The following is a 22086-nucleotide window of genomic DNA, read 5'->3' as shown; positions in this document are numbered from 1 at the left end:
TTGCAGGAAGTAATCCATTCCATGAGCTACTTCCATTTATGTCCCATCAACTCCTGTATCTTTGCTATATTGATACTCCTAGCTTTATAACCAAAATCATAAGCATCTACTATCAAATTTATATCAGCTTTTGTTGAGAATTGGTTATTAAATTTACTCAAATGGCTTGCTCACTTTGGCAGCACACGTACTAAAACTGAGAATCTAAATGTGTTTCTTTCTTCAAAGGTTATTATACATGCATAGAAGTGATCTTCACTTTAAGAAGACAAGTTGGCTTTTACATGATGGGTGTTTATGCTCCTACACTGCTAATTGTTGTTCTCTCTTGGCTGTCATTTTGGATCAATCCCGATGCAAGTGCTGCAAGAGTGCCACTGGGTAACCAGCATTGACACCTACTGTCAGACCCACATAATGCCACCAATCCATTTGTGGTTGCTTCAGGAGCAAGAGACCCTGGAAGCAGTTCCATCCTCATTGCATGTTCTTCACTTTCATCCAGACTTTTTCTTTTTCTGTCCTATGTATGTCTCCACGTATTAAAAGGCAAGACATGTAGTGCATAAGTAGGTTGTTCCTGGATCTGCCCAAACAAGCTCTAATGAAGTATATGAGTGCAATTGAGGGTAGAAATTTGGAAAGGGTACATGTTTGTGGAGAAGTGGAATAACAGGTGATAGATATTTAAGCTGTTAGCTAGAATGTGGCAGCCAGAGTCCTCAAAGCTACACCATGGAGGTCCCCCCACCACCAGCCTTTCCTCCAACAACTGCATTGGTTACCAATTGAATTCCGGATCAGGCTTAAGGCCATGGTAATTACCTCAAAGGCCATATGCAGTCTGGTCCCAGTGTACTTGAAGGACTGCCTTCTGCTGACAACCCTCAAAGAGCTCTGTGCTCCACCACCTCCAACTGCCTAGTGATCACTGGCGACAAGGAAGTCCACTTGACCTCAACCAGGGCCAGAGCCTGCTCTGTCCTGGCCCCCACCTGGTAGAATGAGTCCCCAGAGGAAATCAGAGGCCTAATGGAACTGAAACAGTTCTGCAGGGCCTGCAAAAGGGAGCTCTTCCACCAGGCATTTGGTTGAAGTCCAATGAAACTAAACAACATCTACTGGGCCCCAAACCTCCTTCCCTTGAACCCACGTGGCAGATCTGACAAACCATGGGTCTGTTAGATGGTTCACTGTGTTAGAATGTTATTTTCTATGTTTGTTGTTATTATTACTGTTATCTTTTATTCATTATAATCAGTGAGTTTATGTATTGTTCTGTTATGTTCTATGTGAACCTCCCTGAGCCTTAGGGGAAGGCAATATACAAAATGTAAATAAATAAATAGATTTAGATATATATTAGAAATGTAGGCTATAGTTATTAAGCTATGGTCGTTGGTTCCTCTATGATTTGGTGGCACATGGGCAGTGCACTACTTCCCAAGTGTTTCCTAGAAATTATTCTTCTCGGCTTTTTTCTTCCACCAGTGCAAGGGATTATAGAAGACTGCAGAGCAGACATATCATAACTTTGGGCGGGATCCAAGGAGTAGAGTCATCTTCCCTTCTTCTTGTAGAGGATAATTCTTTATTTAACAGAAGAAAATACTTATCTTCATGAACAGCCATGGATTTGACTCTGCACCTCACCAAGAGGGACGAGTCACAAACTAAACTCCATTGAGATAGATCCCTTCCTTTCCCCATGGGGTTTTAGATCTCTGGGGCAACAAGCAGCGGCATTGGGTCTGTTTATTTTATTATGAAAACCTGACTGGGTCTGTCACGTACTTATTGCAAATCTTGCAAGGCTCTGATTTTCTTTAACTTTTTCTAGATCATACTAACAAGCACTTAGCTCATGTGAAATATAAAAAACCTCTTAGATTTGGGTACCTACCCTCCAAGAAGAGCCTCTTGTGGCGCAAAGTGGTAAGGCGGCAGTCATGCAGTCTGAAAGCTCGGCCCATGAGGCTGGGGGTTCAATCCCAGCAGCCAGCTCAAGGTTGACTCAGCCTTCCATCCTTCCGAGGTCGGTAAAATGAGTACCCAGCTTGCTGGGGGGTAAACGGTAATGACTGGGGAAGGCACTGGCAAACCACCCCGTATTGAGTCTGCCATGAAAACGCTAGAGGGCGTCACCCAAAGGGTCAGACATGACCTGGTGCTTGCACAGGGGATACTTTTACCTTTACCCTCCAAGATGACCAAGATCCTGGTAGAAGGTGACTGCTTTGGAGGGTGGCGTGTATGGCATTATACTTTCCTGAGGTCCCACCCCTCTCCCTCCCCAGGCATCACCTCCAGGATCTCCAAATATTTCCCAACCCACAGTTGACAACCCTGTTCTTAGATGAAATCCCACCCCCTACTAATTCCAAACTGCTCACAAATACATTTTTCTCATTTTTGCTGGGAACATAATCTTAGTTTCAGAGCAGAGAAACTACCTGATGAAATATATCTTTTTTCCCTTGGTCAAATTATGTATTTCCTTTGAAATGCTGTAATGTCTTCTGTCACTCTGAGATCAGACTTTTACCCTGAGGTTGAAGACAAATGAAAACTAGAAGCAGAAGACTGTGACCTTAACTGCCCTGCCAACCAAAGCTATGAAAACCAAGTTGCTTTCTTTTTTCTATCAATGGATCTTAGAAGTTTTTTCAAGCTTTAATGGCTATGAACTATGAATATTAAAGAGTATAGTCAATCAAAGAATACTCTTGGCACTTTACTGTCAAAGACAGGTTGACCATAGCATGTAGAGTTAAAGGTTTCAAAAGAAGTATCTAGGTCACAGTAATAGACTCTCTAGGTTGTGGTGGGATGTGTAAAGTTACTGCACATTTGACATGTAGACAACCAATTTGATTGCTACGTTCCCTGCAGGAAGATCTGGAGCAGATAGCCACCTGCCTACCATTCAGTTGCCGCATCACTTCCTGTTTTTGTGACATCTTAAACACCATTTCATTGATGTTTAAAAATGCATGGTAAGAACTGGTGCTCATCAACAGCAAGGACATAAGTGTCTCTATAGAAAAGAAACCCAGCAGATTTAACTCATGATCTTGCTATTGATTCATGTATGCCCTCAAATGGCCTGAACTAATTTTTGAGCTCTCATTTTGAATTCTGTTGAACATGTACAGTAAGTACCTGTTGAGTCCCAGATGCCCTCCAGTGCCCTGCCTGCAGTAATCATGCCACCCACTCACCTGCACATGTACACACATACCCTTCTAGAAAATTTGTTCTCTGAGCTGGCAGAGCTAAAAAGACCATGAACTTGGAGAAAACTTCAAAATCTCCTCTGACACTGGTATTATAATCTCCCATTTCTGGTGGAAATTATAGGCCAGGTTTCCTGCATAAACAGTGGGACCTCTGCCAGGCCATTAAAAAAGAAATGCCCTGTTAGATCAGACTCCACATAGTCCTTTATCCTGTGTCACACAGCAGCTAACCAGTTGTGCTGGAGAGTTAAAAAGCATGTTAGAGGCTGTCTTCCCCTGATGACTTCTAGCACAGAAATTTAGGTTTATCCCCACTGGATGAGCCTTGACACAGTGCCACTACACCAACCTTTAAAGGTGGGCCTTGCTGTCTACTGCAAATATGCCCATGAATTACCTCAAGAACCTTTGCTAAGGGTGCAGGGCAACATGATTTTAAATAAATAAATAATCATGGATAGAGACAAGAGCACTGGGACATTTCTCTAGCATGTGGAGCTAACCATCACACATGTATAATACAATTCATGATGGTAGGATCTATGCATCTATCTCCATGGGAACTTTGTTGAATATGCTCATGGCTCTCCGGATCATGATTGTAGCCATGATATTTGTTTCTCATCATCACCTATTTTGTCCTTACACACCTGTTTGTGGAGCTAGATTTTGAACTTCATTATAACAAATTGGATCAGGCTATTGGTTCACCTACTTCAGTGCAGTCTCCTCCTAATGGCAGTGGGATCCCAGGGACTCAAGTGTCTTTGGCAGCACCTACTAGCTGAGAGCCTTTCTGTAAATTGACAACGATGCACTCCAGCATTTACAGCATGATTAAGCTAACCAAATTGTTTCTCATTTTCTAATGCAATTCAATAATATCCTAGAAATTAGTGGTAAAAGGAGCATTCAGAAAGGCAGTTGACTTAATCGAAGGATGAATGCAAGTCCAAGGATCCAACCAACTTGGATTATATCACTTTAGAATATTGGTGGGGGAGTGTATCTTTGAATGCTCCTTTATGTTTTAAGAAAACCATGAAGAAAGCTAGGATTTAATCCTGGGACATCTACCAAACATACCACCTTTTTATAGGAATTTTTAAAATAATCAGTCCCTTTGAATGAATTGTGGAGTTATGATTTTAGATAAAATGGCCCCTTTTGGTTACTGTCAACATCTTAAAATTATGTACTATGGGCAATAATGAATTCATGTTATGAGTGTGCTCAGGATTACTATGCATCACTGTGTGTGATCAGTTCCATAATTCACCATATACATTCATATTCATCTCCTGCACCAACAGGTGAGGTGGTGGTATATCAGTCAGTTCCATTCCTGTTTAAAATCTGGCAGCTTCAATATGTGAGAAGTAGGAGAGGGGGGAAGGGTTAGCAATGCACAAAGGTTTCTCTTTCTTAATGCAACTGATGTTTTTTTCCTCCCCCCCCTCCCCCTTAGGTATCTTTTCGGTGCTCAGCTTGGCATCTGAATGTACAACACTTGCTGCTGAACTCCCCAAAGTGTCTTATGTGAAGGCCTTAGATGTATGGCTCATTGCCTGCCTCCTCTTTGGGTTTGCTTCTCTGGTTGAGTATGCTGTGGTTCAAGTCATGCTGAACAACCCAAAGAGAATTGAAGCTGAAAAGGCAAAGATTGCAAAGACTGAGCAAGCCGAAGGGAAAGGTGGAAATGCCGCTAAGAAGAACACTGTGAATGGCACAGGCACTCCTGTGCACATCAGCACTTTACAGGTCAGTGCATGTGGGGAGTATGGGTGGCTGGTCCATACATTGTTCAGACATTCATGATTTCAGAGAGACCATGTTAAGCAGAGCAGGTGGTTTTAGGAAAGTACAACATTAGTTAAATGTGTTTGCAATGCTGCAAAGAAGTATGTTCAACAGATAGACACAAAGGAATTACAGTATTTATGTGGGTGCTTGCAGTTTTTGCAATAGAGCCAATAGCAGTTCTGTGGGGTGGTTTCATGATGCAGAAACAGTGCAGGGGAAGGCTGAAGCTGCTTCTCTCCCCATGTCAAGATCATGACTAGAAAAGGACTGGCAAGCATCCAGGAAGTACAAAACTGCCATTGCACGTTTGATATGAAATCCTAGTATCACCAATTCCCATCCCCCCAAATAAAGGACTTCCTAATAAGTTGTCAGAGCCTGTACACCCTAATATTTCTGTCTGCCTTTCCTCTTGGTCCTGCCTTAGTTTCCTGAAAGATTTGCTACAGCATTTCAATTCTGAATTCTGTTCTATTGTGTAGGGACTAGTCCCTCCAGCATTGTTTATTCTTGGCTGGCCCCAACCCAGTGCTGACACTCCAAATAGCCAGAAAAACGTGTTCTCCAACCATTTGCTGATGGGGACCCATGAGTCCATACCACTGATCCCAGCAACACATAGTTAGACCTTATATCACGAGTTTGTTTTGTTAATCTGTACCACTACATTTCCCCCTCATCTCAGAGTTTCTTATGTGCAGTAAACTTTTCACTCTTCATTTTTAATGTAAATACGATCTATGGTAGATGGTATGAGGAAATCATGACTGGTATTGTGGAATGGAGGAGACATCTCCTGCATGTTTGTGTAAGGGTCTTCTTGCAAGGAATAGGTCACCCTCCCTGCTTATTCTTCATCACCTTCAAATTAAATAATATAGAATATTTAAACAGTCTGAAATCATTCAATGTTTCCAGTTTTTGTGTAGTATTTTTTGTTTTTAATTTCCATCTCTATATTGGTGTGTTTGCGTAGTTTCCCCCCCTCCCTTTAACGGGAATACTTCCCGTGTTGTGTGTTGAAAGAGCTGGGTGAGTATGTGTATGGACACAACATGCTTTAAAAAAGTTTTAACATATGAAGTGTATCTTGGGGGTTGGGATTGTTTTTCTTCCCGTTTGTTTTGTTTGTTTCTCAGAATTGGTGAGGAACACAAGGGAGGCACCATTTTGAAAATCAAAGAGCAAAATCTACTTGAATACAGATAGCTAAAGCCTATTTTAAATGACGCACAATAGGGATGTGTTTTAGCCTCCCACCCAGTCATTTACCTCAGTAAACAAAGGAGCAGGAAAGTGTGACAAAACACAGCAGTAATGCTTGGAGAGAAAGGTAAGGGAGGAAAATCTCTTCACTCTATATAGCAACAGAATGAGTCAGTGACTAGGGACAGTACATCAGCAACCATGGAATATTGCAGCATTTTAGCACACAGTGAAAAAAGAAGCAAACTTTGTGCATTTCCCAGGTGGTAAGCTGGTGAGCTGTATTAATCCTTGAGAATTCTTTTCCCCACATTTCCCAGTGACCAAAGCAGCAGTAGCAATGGATAAGTCAGAAAGAGAAATGTTCGTTTTCCTCCAGACCTCTCATAGTCAGACTTTCAGCCACATCCACACAAAGAATCACTTATCCATCCTCTGCCTTATTGCCCATCAGTGGCAAAACTGACGGTAGCATAATAAGATAGATAAGATATTTATTTACTTAGAATATTTCTAAGTTGCCTCTTTGGAGTCCTGCTCAAGGCAGCTTACAGTTAAAACAACTTAGCAGTATAAAAACAAGCCATTAGAGATAAACAGTGTAAAAACTATCCCTAAAACAGAAACAGACCATTTAAAAAGCTGCTAAAATAAAGCCTCTAACTAAAAGCTTGAGTCAAAAGCAGGAATGGGCACAAACTAGTTCATGAACTAAAGATTGTTCATGACAACCAGAGACAACCAATGCTGTGTGCATAGGTACCAGAATGCCTCTTTCTTACCACCCTCAGCTTATTTCAGATTCTACAGTCAACCATTCCTGTTCCCATTTTCAACCAGTACTCTCTCACATTCTTGCCCCAATGGGGCAGACAAGGAATTCATGCCACTGGAAAACAAGGAAAGAAAGGTTTTGCTACTATGGGCCCATCTCCAGGTTGGGGAATAGGGCAGAAGATAGGGAAGCATTCCATGGATTCTGCAAGAAAAATAGACAAGACTTATTTAGAATAAAACTGGTCATAACATTTTATGGTTACAGTTGCGAAGCCTTGATGCAGCTTGAGGCAATGAATCCAGTCATTGGCTAACCTCCTTGCTAGCCGATGTACACCCACCCTTTGAACACTTACTGGGGCGGGGGGGGGGGGCTGCTGTGGGATGATAGGCCACTGTGAGGTTTCTCCTGCCATTTGAAAGTGAGGGCACCTTAACAGCTCCCAAGCTGCACATGTCCAGATGTGGGGTCTCTAAGCCCTCATCCCAAAATCCCTTAAGGGGATCCCCAAGGGGGGAAAACTGGCATGCAGACTGTACCCCCCCCCCAAACACCTCCACAAGAGGCAGGTGCTGCTTCAACTCAAACTCAATACCAATGGAGAAAGCAAGATTATGTAATTGCATAATAGAATATACCCATTACCCCATTCTTATGATCAGAAGGTAACCGTAGAACTGTTGCTAAGCAGTGAAAGAATTATGTAAAACTGGATTAATGATCTGGAAAAATTATAAGTATACATAGCTGCTAGTGTTTAGTTCCAGCATTTTCATCGAAAATGGGTAACTATGGTTGTGACCCATAGCAACACAAAGCCATGCTAGATGTCTAGTAAGAAACAAATTGCAATCTTGCACCCTCTAGTGATTATTTGTAGTATCAGCAGCATCTGTCAGAAATTCTTTTGATCTTCCTGTATATGTACAAAAGGGCACACACATAGGACACATTGAGTCAGTGGAACGGAAATAAAGATACGTAAATGTTCCATTTGACTGGACAACCTGCAGCTACTTTGAGAAGTAAAGAATACTTAGTTCAAAAGTAAAAAAGCAGTACAGGTTTATGAACGTAAAGGTTGCCAGATTTCTTGGTACCTACCAGCTGTGCTTCCAGAATTTAGAATGTCTGGGATAGATCTAGTGGAGCAGCAAGGTATGGATGAAGATTAACTCCAGAGAGTTGGAACAGAGCCGGTCTTCCAGGCATAGTTGACAAAACACATTTTCTCCTGTAACAGGCTTCTGATTAGACATATGGTCCAGTTTTGCCATATCTCCATATCCTAAGTCTAGTGGGAATAAAGTTTGATATTCTTGACTGAATTGTTGCCATATTATGACTCTTATGTGCAAATTATAAAGGTACAAAAGCATTTTTGCAAAATATTTGGAAAAGAAAGGGAACAGAGTTATTTTGGGAAGATGCATCTTATCTCCTTTCTTTAAGTACTCCAGCTACTTGTGTAATTTCTGAGAGAAATTACATGGTAGAATTAGGAAATCCTTCTGGATCTGATAAATCAAATTTTCCTTATGCCCTGTCCCACACATCTAATGTGTTGATGGCTTTAGATAGTAGTTACTAGGATAATAATGTCTTACACGTGTATGAATAGCTGTCTGGAAGTGATTTCAACTCCTCTGCAAATATTAGTGGGAAGGGCCATCACAGCACAGATGACTTATAGTGACCCTGTGGGTTTTCAAGACAGGAGACAGAGGTGGTTTGCCATTGCCTGCCTCTGTGCAGCAGCCCTGGCTCCCTTGGTAGTCTCACATCTAAATTCTAACCTGGGTGATATAATCCTTGATATCTGAAAAATCGCCATCAGTAAGTGTGCAGATTTGTGGGGTTTTTTTGCTAATTTAGTTCCTTTGTCGTGCCTCGTAGCAAAGCAGTCTTCCCTGATTGGCCAGGGCATCAGTTCAAAGACTTCCTGGTTCCTGGGTTGCAAGGTTTGTCTTAAACTGACTGTGCTCCAGAAGGCCTAACTTCTCTTAGCCCGGATTTACCTTTTGGATTTATTCCCCCTCCTCTGCTGTCTCCAGTCCTCTCCCCATCCTCATTCAGGAAAAGAAAGAGACTCCTGCTGTGCTTGGCTCCCCTTCCTGCTCTGAGCTTCTGCAATCAAGTGCAGAACACTTTCTGTTTCAATTGGGGGGGGGGGGTTGAGGAAGACCAATCTGAAGTCAGCAGGATCCACAAAGTTAGTGCAGAATCAGCCCAGGACCCTGCTTGGCTTCTGAGATTTGATAAGATCAGTCTAGCCAGGGCCATCCAATTCAGTGCTTTTAAATATTGCTAAAAGAGAAATATGGGACTTCTTGTATTTTCCAACTTAATCTTAAAATTTGCAAGTTCAGGCTTCTCTGGATTTAAATTCCTGGTCATTGCTGTTGTCCATGTTTCAGGAGGCTTTTTGGGCTGCCGTGGGAAGAGGTGTGTAAGTAAGTCATGGCCTGTGGGTGCAAATTCTTCCATATGGAGAAATCTTCTGGTGGATCCAAGTCCTTAAGGCCCTGCCCAGCTAGCTTTCATCATGGCTACAAATACAGTCCTAGCCACACTTATTTAGGGGTAAACCCCAGAAAATGTAACCATATTAATTTCAAACCAGTATTTTATTTATTTAAAATATTTTTATGCTGCCTTTCTTCCCAAATCAGGCCCCAAGGTGATGAACATCAAAACATTTAATATAGCATTTAAAATAAAGCATATATAAAATATTCAAACAACCCAGTAACATCTGATAAATACACAAGCACATATAACAATGCAACCAGGCAGGTGGGACAGTAGCAGTTATTTGGGGATACACCAACCAAGCAAGGAAAAACCTTGGCAAAAGGCAATGATAACAGGAGATAGACAATATGAGGTAGGGAAAGCAACAGAGCCTCAGTTAGGGTGAAGACAGACAACGTTTTGAATGAAGTTTAAATGCATATTTGTTGTCCTGGTAAAACAAATGCCTAGAAAGACAGAAAATGTATGTTTATTCTGCTTGCACTATAGTTAAAATATTACATCTGCCTTTACACTTGATCACAACTAAGGGCAGTTTGAATGGTTCCAATAGGATTAAGGTGGCTTTCGAACATTCTTCCAGGCACATGGGAACTTCTTATCCATGATCAGATCCTATGCAACTGAATTCTGAAACTGCATGACTGAATCAGATCAGTAGGACTGAATGCATGCTCAGTAAATCAACATGTCCTCTGGCAGGGGGGGGGGCAACCCACAAAATGATCCCTGTGTAAATGAGAGCATCCTGTGATAAACAGCCTCAACAAAGCATTTGAGGACTTTTGAAGGAAGCAAAAAGAGATCAACTAATACTATACAGTTTGGTACATGAGTGTGTTCCATGTGTTTCTAGTTCTTACTCATTTAATCTAAAGGAAAATTCAAATAAATCTTCTATCAAAATCAGCAGTTTCAGTATGATCCAGACCTCATAGGAAACCTAGAACTTCTTCACCCAAAAACTTAGTCTTCTCAGGCCACTTACAGGTTACCTTTTGTAGATCTACTCTAGAAGAATTGTGGGCCATTCCGCACAACTTAAATGTAGCCAAAGTCTTACCTTTTGTAAACGCTATAAATTTAACATTCTGCAGAATGTCGTAAACAAACTGCAAAACTCCCGCCAAACTCCAGCAATAATCAGAATGTTATAGTGCTTAGGGGGAAATCCAGAAAAGTGGATTCCCCCCGAAAAAAACGCTACAATTCTGAGCACAAGCCGCAACACATTATCGAAAGATATCACACTTGATCTTAGCCAAAAGGCTGAGAAGACATGTGTGTTCTCAAAATAGTGGTAGAATGTCCCTCCTTACGTCTCGTGCCTGAGCTTCCAGAGATGTGATTGCCATTTTTTCCCCTTAAACCTGCGAAAGCAATGAATAAGCGAGGCTTCTTCAGCTGAAATCCCTCCACAGAAGTGCTTAACAGTAAAACAAAGCTCCCTTTTGCAATTGTCTTTAAAGTTTCCAAGCACAATACAGCCCCCTGTTCAACACTGCCTGTAATTTCATCCAGAAATTGCACCCATTTGGGGAGGGGGATTTTTTTTTTACTTGAAGAGTATGTAAACGATTAAGCACCAGCTCCTAAGCCAGCGAAAAAGGTCTTTCTGAGACATTGAATGAACAAATATTCGTTGCTACTGGTGTTTTCGTTTTTTTTAAAAAAAAACAGTTGTTAAAGAAAAAGGGGCTTTTGGACAGCATGAACACTGCACGTTCATTGGCTGTTCTGTTTGATTGACGGCCAGGGGCAGGAAGAAGCATGGAAAAATATCACCTCCTTTCTTGCAATTCTGGCGAGACCGGAAACCTGTGGGGAATGAATAGGCTGCTATTGGGACTTCAATATTCCATAGAATTGAAGGTTTGCGGAATGATGAAATTCCACTATTAAATATAGCGTTTCTGCATACTGCAAACATTTAGCGACATTGGTCATTGTGCGGAATGACCCTTTGTGTGACTCAGCTATGTCAAACCCCAGTTATTTATATCATTTATCTGGTGACTCAGATTACCTCATTCTGGAATGGACTCACCACGCTATGACTGTCTATCCATGCTTAAGAAGTCTGATAAAGCAATGATCCTTGCAAAACCAAAGGCAGAGTGTGTGCAGTTGGACACCCAATTGTTTTGTGCATTATCCAAGAAGTATCTAGTGCTTCAGAACGAAATACTTAAGCATTGCTTCTGTAAACTCTGTTTCATAGGTTGGAGAGACACGATGCAAAAAAGTCTGTACTTCGAAATCCGACCTGCGATCCAATGACTTCAGTATTGTTGGAAGTTTGCCGAGAGATTTTGAACTGTCCAACTATGACTGTTACGGAAAGCCCATTGAAGTCAACAATGGGCTTGGGAAATCTCAGGCCAAGAACAACAAGAAGCCTCCTCCACCCAAGCCTGTCATTCCCTCAGCTGCCAAACGGATTGATCTTTATGCCAGAGCCCTGTTCCCATTCACCTTCCTGTTCTTCAATGTCATATACTGGTCGGTATATTTATGATAAACCCCTTGGTTTTTTAAAAAAGTATGTGCAATATACGCCATTTCATTACATCATGAAGGCCAGTCTGCAACAATTATTTGCATTTGCAAAACATGATATTGCATATGTAGATGCCATGCAATTGTAATGGAACAAAAACGGGCATCGTGCTTTTGAATGAGAGCATGACACCACAATGTCTGTGCTTGAACCAACTGTTGTATATACATGTACAGCGTACATCCTGCTTTAGGAACATACGAAGGATAATGCATACTACGTTATTGAAGCTGGACAACACTCCCTGCGAACATAGCCAAGAGTTAGAAGCGTTTCTGACAATGAGACTGATGTGCACGCTGATTATCAGTAAGATCAATATTCTAGTCTATGTAGTATTTTACAAGTCCTCCTTATGACTTTCAAAGCAAAGACCCATCTTGTTCTTGTATAAATTTAGATGGCACTGTGGAAGAACAAGCTGATGTTGTAATTAAAATTATTTAGACTTTGTAAGTGGGCAAAGTATATATTGAGCTGATCTTGTCTATGTGGAAAATAAAGATCAGAGAATTTACAAAATCAGATCATTCATTAAAAGAAATTTTTTTGTTTCGGCAGCAAAAGGTGATGTGCTATCGAGCATGCTAAGACTAAATGCTTAGTTTTAGCTCCACAGCTGAATGTTTAATTGTGAATGCTGACCCAGCTCCACAGCTGAATGTTTCATTGTTTGCATTTTGAAGTACGACAGTATTTTCCTGCCTATAATATACAGCAGAGTTCAAATCTTTTAAAATACCACCGGTGGTATAGAATGATTTGAAATCTCTAAGTATTCCCTGCAGTTTTTATGCCTCTGGGCGATGACCAAGCCTGGCCTCCATTTTCCCCCAGGTACACAAAGACACCCTTAACAATTTAAAAAACTCAACCAATATTCTTGTCTTCAGTTCCATTCTCTACAGCAATGTTTGATAATCATTTGGGAAGCCTAGGGAAAACGCTTTTAGTAACATGGGTCTTCCAGTCTGTAATTTCAACTAACTACATTTCTATCATGTAAAGGTAAAGGTAAAGGTATCCCCTGTGCAAGCACCGAGTCATGTCTGACCCTTGGGGTGACGCCCTCCAGCGTTTTCATGGCAGACTCAATACGGGGTGGTTTGCCAGTGCCTTCCCCAGTCATTACCGTTTACCCCCCAGCAAGCTGGGTACTCATTTTACCGACCTCGGAAGGATGGAAGGCTGAGTCAACCTTGAGCCGGCTGCTGGGATCGAACTCCCAGCCTCAATGGGCAAAGCTTTCAGACGGCTGCCTTACCACTCTGCGCCACAAGAGGCTCATTTCTATCATGTAGCTGCATTGAAATTTATCTCCTTGGGATTACTGTTGTTCAGAACAAAGTGATGAGGGTGAACATTGAGTGTCAATTGGATTAGAGATTATTGAAAGTTGTAGAGGGGAGTCATGTTGCAGAGGCTGATTGCTAAATGTGCAGTGGGTTTCAATCTCCCATCGTTTTGGCATGATATACAGTCTCTTGGATGTAGCAGAAGGTTGCAGGCATGTTGCTTGTTTAGGGGGTCACATGTTTTCTAGTGACAGTATGTATATGCCCAAAAAGAGTTCTCTCCATACACGTTTTTGGTAGCTCAAGACAAAGATAATTTGGGTTCCACTGTGAGGATATATAGATGATTCATCTAGTCCAGAAAGACAATAAAATTTTTCCCTTCCCCACCGTTTTGTGATGAACAAATCATTTCAAAGTTTCCATTTCTTTGGAGATTTGTTGGTGCATATGCAAATGGTAGCCTAAAGTCCATACATAATGCTGATGCATGAAGGTTAGCAATCCAAACCAAGAAACTCACTGCTACCCAGTTCTTCTGGCTGTTTTTATCACACAAATGGCAATAATTAAAGAACAGGCCCACATATGGTGTGGCGAATATCACAAGGATTGTACGGTAATCTGTCCTACACAAATGGTTTGCTGCCTAGGCCAGCATTTATATTGCTCAACATGTGGCTCTTGGGCTGCATGCAGACCACAGAGCCATGTTATGTGGCCCATGGCACCCCTTCCCAAGGGGTTGGGGAAGGTGGCCTTGCCACTTCAACTTGAGACCAAGAGACCTGCATTTCAATCACAAGCCTCCCTCTCACACACAGGAGTTTCCCCTCACACGGGGAGGGGCCAGAACATTGCCTCTCAGGCAGTCTCAATCATCTACTTGCCTTCATCTCAGCAGCTGCAGCATCTTGGGGGCTCAAGATGCTGCAGCTGCCATTGCCAACCCTCCTGTCCATAACAACAGTCATATCATGACTTAGCTCCAGCCAAGATCACTTGAGTGAGTTGTTCACCTCTGCTCTACTCAATCCCATTGCAAGCCACTGCCTTGCCACTGTTTGCATATATGAATAGGGAGAGAGAGTTAGGGTTGTTATTCCAGATTTAAAAATAACAGACATAATCGGGTTATCATTTTTCTAGTTCTTACACGTGCTCCCCATTCCCCCCCCACCCCATTTTTTCAGAGTTCTGCAAGGAAAACTGTTGTGTTGTCTTGGAAAGTGTTTCCAAGTACATTTTCCTTGTTAGCATGTTTACAAAGAGTCCCCCCCTATAATTAATCTCTATGGCTTATCATTACATTATTTCAGCATAGATTTCATTTTGAAGTTAAATTCTGTTCCTTTTGCTCTCCTTTCTTCTACACATCCTTTGTGCTTGATGCAAAGCATTTAATTCTTATTGTAAAAATATATTTTTTTTTCTAGTAAACTCACAGGAGGGGAAGCATGAAAACTGTGATTGATGACACGCTTCCTCCTTCCTGTTAACACAAACCTGGTCACTGGTTGAGGCTGGAAATAAACTGCATGATAATGAAGACAGACATATTGTTTAAAAACCCATGGACTTTGATGTTACTTTAGCCCCCCCCCCCACTCCCTATTCATTTCAGTGGAGAGAGAAGCTTAATACTTACAAACAGAAAAACAATATGTCAAAGACATTAGGTGGATTCTATATTACTCTAACACTTCACGAGCTGCCATCCAGCACTGAAATATTTCTTATTCTTCTATGGCAGGAGTTAATAGCTGTAGATTGCTCATCTACATAACAATATACCAACTGTTATTCTGTCAATCACCCTTAGAATCCCAAATAATCCTGCATTCAGTTTTCACAGCAGTTTAATAAAGGTAATTCTCCCCCTGCTCAGTTGCTGTCCATCCTTGTAAACCACCATCTGAAAAAATACCTAAGCAATGTCTGTCACAAATCCTAAAATGTATGCATGAAAGTCAATTATGCACTGGTGCCACTCAAAGCTGCAAAATGGAGAAGGCAGAGGTAGTCTGGTTCTCCCAGGCCCCCAGTGTGGCTCAACGGTCCCATGGACAGCCCATTGTTTCTTCTTGATTTGGCTTTGCTGCAAATATTTCCAGGTGGGGCCTCAGTTTTACTGAGTGATCATTAGAACTTCAAGGGTGATCATTAGAACTTCACCTTGCTTGCAACCAAAAAGAAAAACGGGGAGAAAGGGAACCTCACTGGAAAACAAAGCAGAAAAGAAAACAGGTCCCCATTCAAAAGAACGAATGTCTCCAAAAATATTGTTGAATTTTTATAATAAATGAAAAAGAACATATAGCCAGCTTGGTGTAGTGGTTAGGAGTGCAGACTTCTAATCTGGCAAGCTGGGTTTGAATCTGCACTCCCCCACATGTAGCCAGCTGAGTGACCTTGGGCTCACCATGGCACTAATAAAACTGTTCTGACCGAGCAGTGATATCAGGGCTCTCTCAGCCTCACCCACCCCATAGGGTGTATGTTGTGGAGAGAGGAAAGGGAAGGTGATTGTAAGCTACTTTGACACTCCTTCGGGTAGCGAAAAGTGTCATGTTAGAACTAACTCTTCTTCTTCTTCATATAACTGACATAAATCAGTATAGAAAAATCATACAGAGATCATATACCAACTGAAGAAACTGAACAATAGCTAACAACAAGTGATTCTCTTGCAGTGGAATGGTGTGGCAACCACAAATACATACAAGCCAAAAAAAGAACAATAAACAACAAGGAATTTTCTGGCAGCTGGCTCATTATTCTCCGGTTTTGTGGAGTGCTTTCTCCAGGTGCCTGACTTTACAAACTGTAGAATAAAGCTGCACATAATATACAGAAGAACACCCACCCACCCCTCCCCGTACATCTAATCTATTCAGTATGCTTACCAGCATTGTTCTTCTGTATATTATGATGGTTCTGTTTTTGTTTTTTGTTTTTGTATTTTATATCTTTTTAGAAATACTATGCTGTGACACAGCTGAGATGAAACTAGGTATTTCAAACCTTTTCGCATATCAGTACAGAAAAACGTATGCAACTTGAATAAAGGAAGACAACTTTTAATGAACTTTTGAATTCTTTATTATTACAGAGTTGTGTTTGCCAGCTATGCCACAGTGTTTTCTCTTATATTGTTGTTGAAACCAGTTCCTGTGGCTGCCTATATTTGTTTGCACAGGGTCCTGTTCAAGAAAAGGTACGGCAGTCAACTAACTTGCTGCCTTTCGTAAATTCATCTTCTTGGTATTTTTTCCTTTCCAGTCCCACTTTTGTCATCCACCATTGCTCATTCCCTTTCGGTATTCCATTCATACCCATGTATATTTTTTTGTCCATTAGTTTGGATGCAGTCCATCAGGAAACCAACATGCCTTTGTTGGATCTGCTCCTTTCATTTGCAATGTCATGGTTCTGCCTTCAACAAATGCCCCGGGAAGGACTTTATTATAGACAAATGATGTGGTTCTGTCTCAGTGCTTTCAAATAGGGTCATTTACAATTGGATTTACAGAGTGTTCTGCACCATTATTGTAGCACGTTAATCCTATGGTATAAGCTAATGCCATCTAATGAGATTATAAACCCAAACATATAAATACTCATACCCACCAAAAGCTATATATAGTGTTATATTTTATTTATGGCTTCCTTTTATGGCTTTGTTCATTGAATCATACAATATCATCCATTCTCCTTCACTAAAGCTACGTAAAACACAGAGACATTTTCCCTCTGTTTAAAGTGGATTTTTAAAAGAAACACTAGATGGTATGTTTTAATTAAAAAGCTTTTCACACGAAGCTGCCAAGGGAAATCGTTCATGCTGCAAAACTGATGGCAAAAATGTGAGATATGCACCTACAAAACCTGTACCGTAGAAATGTCCAGAAGAAAACCAAGGAAACCTGCTGAGAATCTGATGAGAATTGACAACTGGGCCAAACAATTTAGATTCGGCAGTGGGGGTGGAGGGTCCTGTACTTTTAAAGAAACCACCGACAACATTTATGTACATATATATGCATACCAAGCTTGCTGCTGGGGGGTAAAATGGTAATGACTGGGGAAGGCACTGGCAAGGCCACCCTGTATTGAGTCTGCCATGAAAACGCTGGAAGGCGTCACCCCAAGGGTCAGACATGATTGCACAGGGGATACCTTTACCTTTATAAGTACCATCAAGTGATAACTTACAGCAATTCCAGCAAGGGGCTTTCATGGTAGAGAATGAAGCAGAAGTTATTTGCCCTTGCCTTCTTCTGCAGAGGCTTTCCCAGTAGTATCCTATGTAAGTACTGACCCAGGTTAGCTTCTGGCATGCAGCTACACCATGCTGCTATACCTCCAGATATCATTTAGGCAATATCAAAGAAATAACAACAAATTTGGTAGTGTCCTACTTTAGCTTAAGAAGCCTCCCTCCAGTCTAATCAGCCTAACTCCAACTTGTGTCTCTTCCTTCACTATGGCTCCTTAGGCTGGAGGAAGACTTCAAATGTTACTTAGGGGAGTGATAGGATACAGGCCAGTGATCCTAATCCGCTACGCAGAGGTAAAAGTCAAAAGAATCTAGTGGTACATTATACTGCAACCCCATGCAGAAGTATTTCCATTGACACCTGCTAATATCAATGGACTTAGACTGGAGTAGGTCTGCATGAACTTGTGCTATTAGTCCAACAGCCAAATCCTGTGCCATAGTAGAATCCTTTATTTTCTATAACAGAATTAATTCTCTATGCCAAATTTAAATGAGTATAACTCACAAGGGGAAAAATGTGTTCCATCAGAAGAACACAGAGGGAAATTTTACCTATTTATTTAATGTTTTATCCCACTTTTCAGCCAAAAAATCAGCTTTCAGAGTGGCCAACACTCCTTAAATTTCACAGCAAAATCTAATTAACATATGAAGCAAAATGCTGTTCAGGAAGTTGGTTCTCTACAGGACCTGGATTTAGATGTGATGGAAGGGGATCTGGCTTTTGTCTTCTCTCCACGGGCAGACAGCCCTGACATTTGGTAGCTGGCAGGTGGTCATCAGCCACACCACGGTCAAGGCACAAGCATGATGGAATGAACTGAAATGCTATAAACAAATCTTTGTTGAATGAAGTTGATTTTACTTTTATTTGCCTGGAAGCTTTTTTCATTTAAGGCTTTGATTGTTACCGCCTCATGTTCCCACGCACTATTGTTTGATTTGATTTTGCATTGTTTTATCAATGGAAGGTGATTTGCATACAGGAAAAAATTGCCTGTGAATGATAGAGATCATTAAACCTGTACTTCACTCTTGAATTAACTTCTTAGCATAGTGTTTAGTAGTTTCTAGTTCCTAGTTAACTTTGCCCACATAGGACTCTGTCATCTACATACATAAAGAGTGATTCATCCTTCTGACAACATGCCAAAGGTTCCAAAGACTCTTATTGGTGAAATCTCCCCCCCCCCCCGGCCAATTGGTACTCTGGCTCAGGATTCCGCACCCTCCTCCTCCCTTCAGGCCTGCTGTGGAGGAAGCCTAATAGTCCCTAACTGAGGGGAGGGAAACATTTTCGAAAGCAACATAGGGAAGTCAGGGCATAGGCATGCTTTCCTTTTGAGGGGGGAGAGCTTTCCCATTCTGCCTAATGGTTGACTGACAGGGAGGTCACAGAAAAGGCCCCTCTCACTTAAAATACCGATGTGGCCGGCCTCACTTCTTGAGGGCAGATGCAGCCAAGCCATGCATGGCTCTTCTCCACAACTCTCTATAGATTTGAGACCTACTACACAGGCTTGTTGTACAGGTGACATTGGATGCTGTTGCAGGGTTTCTTTTGCCTCCAGTTTCATCTGCACAACAGCTCTGTGCAGTAGGCCTCAAGTGTTTCATCTCCACAACAACCTGCGTGGGAGTCCTTAAATGTTTCTTCTGTACAACAACGCTGTCTACCCTTCAAAGCAGCTGTTTCTGCATGGGGAGCAGATCTTTATAGTCTGGATATGAGTTGCAATACCAGGAGGTCTCCAGGACCCACATGGAGGTTGACTACCCCTGGGTTGAAAATATTCCTGAATGTTTGGAGGAGGGCCTTAAAATGGTACAATGCCTCAGAGTTCCCCCTCCAAAGCAGCCATTTTTGCCTGCAGAGCTGATCGTTATAATCTAGAGATGGGCAGCAATAGTAGAGATGATGGTAGAGGCTTGCAGGCTGAGGTTGGGGCGGATTGGTGTGGGTGTGTCCCGCCTTTGGCCAGCCCTTACCACAACTGTTTGCATTTTGGGACCGACAGACCAGTATGGGTCCTGCAAGTCTGGAAAGTACAGGAAGATCTAAATATAGAATATTTACAGCCTGAATCTGTAAATGGTGACCAAGTAAATGGCTGGAGAGTCATAGGAACTGAAGTGACTTTTCTCAAGCTTGGCCTGGTACATAAAAATCAGTATTTGCCAGTAAGGTCCTATGAAATCAAAGGTATAAGTTTTTCAATGCTACATAATCACGACTTCAAAACAGCCATTTTTGCCAGGGGAGCTGATCTTTATAGTCTGCAGATGAGCAGCAATTCCAGGCAATCTCCAGGCCCCACCTGGAGGTTGGCTCTCCCTGGTATGGAAATATTCCTTGAATTTTGGAAGTGGGGCCTCAAAAGTGTATAATACCTCTGCAACCACATAATCAGCCACATAGCACCCTGACCTATTTCAGGTTAAGAAAACATTGCAGAGAGGAGTTAAGGTTGCCATATTCCATGTTCTGGAATTCCACGCTACCTAGGTGTGCATAAACCTGACTAGGGTCAGGACTGCTGTGCATAGAGAGACCTCCTCTTAGGGTTGCCAGCCTCCAAATGCATCACTAAACCCACACCAAATCATAAGCTAGTTCCTGTTGCATTATAGAATGCAATGGGCCTTACTAAAAAGTAAAGGTAAAGGTATCCTCTGTGCAAGCACCGAATCATGTCTGATCCTTGGGGTGACCCCCTCTAGTGTTTTTATGGCAGACTCAATACAGGGTGGTTTGCCATTCCCTTCCCCAGTCATTACCATTTACCCCCCAGGCAACCTGGGTACTCATTTTACCGACCTTGGAAGGATGGAAGGCTGAGTCAACCTTGAGCCGGCTGCTGGGATTGAACTCCTAGCCTCATGGGCAGAGCTTTCAGACTGGATGTCTGCTGCCTTACCACTCTGTGCCACAAGAGGCTCATAATGGGCCTTACTACTCATGGTTAATAAAGACAATGAAAAGCGAGCATTCTTTCTGCGACCGTGTAAAATATTTTGCCTCTGATTAAAATCTCTCAAAGGACTGGAACACTTAACAGAAAACAGGCATTAATTTTAATTTGAAAGGCAATGCCTTTGTACTATTACTTATTACCATAATAGAAGGCTTAGGAATCATCTGCATTGAGATATAGCATGTCAAGATTTAATAAAATATAATTTGTCATGGATACCTGAAAAGGCCTTCTAAAATATCAGTGTATGATATTATAGATAGATAATAGGGTTAGATCCTGTGTAAAACATCTAAAGGGTGATTTTCACCCTTGCCCCCTTTCCACTGCAGACCTTAGACTTCCCCTCGTTTTTTCCTGGGGTCCCATTTATCTGAAGGAGCAGCATTTCTGGGGACTTTGGGGTTGCAAGGAAATCACACACTAGTGATAGAAGGGCAAGATGGAGATCTACAATGGCAAAAAGGAATAAGCAGAAATTGTCTTCCTCTCCAAAGAAAACTTAAATGCCCTCACATCTTCAGAAGATGGGAGTGGATACAGGCCAGTCACAGTTTGCACCTTACTATTGTGCTCAACAAAATTTGCAGTCTTCCTCCATCATAAGGGAGGCTCCACATTTTACTGTGGGATAGTGTGGGATACAAGCCATAGCCACAGATGCAGATATACAGATATGTTTGTGTATTTTAGAAGACAGACAGACAGATGAGCCTTTGCAAAGATTGTACACTAGTTATTTAAGTGCTGTCAATGAATCTACTTATCTAATTTAGGACTCAACTAATCATAAGAGGAAGATATGTATATGCTGTTTATGTGTTATCTAGAATTGCCAGCTCTGGGTTGGGAAATACCTGGAGATTTCGGGGATGAAAGCTGAGGGAGATTGGATTTGGGAAGAAAAGGGACTTCAGTGGGATACAATGTCATAGATCCATCTTCCAAAGCAGCCATTTTCTCTGGGTGAACTGATTTTGGTCACCTGGAGATCAATTGTATTCCTAGGAGATCTCTAGTTTATCACCCGGGGGGGAGGAAACCCTTGTGTGATCTCCATTTATACACAATGGAGGGGGTTTAAGGGTCTAATTAAAAATAAAAAGATTAGGGAGGAGAAGGGACCTTCCTTGTCCTAGTTCCCTACTTCACACCGTGTACATTTATACACACACAATATACATGAGCCATTCTAGGAAGACAAATCCCCGCAGTAACAGCATGCACAAGCAGCATAGTTCACATCTCCCTGTCCACCCATACATTTTATAGACACCACATCCTGTCTATATATGTGAACAGGTAGATCCATTAACAATCCAGGACGCTTGCCCCTATTATCTCTTGTTTAGCCCCTTTAATGTCGTATAGGTAACATTCTGTGGAGTCGGTTGTTCCGTAGCTGGCAAATTA

At 41.7% G+C, this 22086-nt stretch overlaps 1 protein-coding gene across 3 annotated transcripts in view; it reads left to right on the top strand.

Moving 5' to 3' along the window:
• Positions 1-13100, top strand: part of GLRB (glycine receptor beta) — a 47360-nt gene extending 34260 nt beyond the window's left edge. The window contains exons 7-9 of one of the 3 annotated variants that reach the window (XM_077300022.1): positions 229-381; positions 4708-5000; positions 11783-13100. In XM_077300022.1, the coding sequence (XP_077156137.1) occupies positions 229-381; positions 4708-5000; positions 11783-12079 (743 nt within the window). In that variant the 3' untranslated portion in view covers positions 12080-13100. The remainder of the gene's footprint in view (positions 1-228; positions 382-4707; positions 5001-11782) is intronic. The other 2 variants (XM_077300020.1, XM_077300021.1) reach the window with 2 other exon arrangements.
• The last annotated feature ends 8986 nt before the right edge of the window (positions 13101-22086 follow it).

Source organism: Paroedura picta, chromosome 10, assembly GCF_049243985.1.
Source record: "Paroedura picta isolate Pp20150507F chromosome 10, Ppicta_v3.0, whole genome shotgun sequence".
Classification (NCBI taxonomy): Eukaryota; Metazoa; Chordata; class Lepidosauria; order Squamata; family Gekkonidae; genus Paroedura; species Paroedura picta.
Note: the sequence above shows the minus strand (reverse complement) of the source record. Positions and strands in the feature narration are given on the sequence as shown.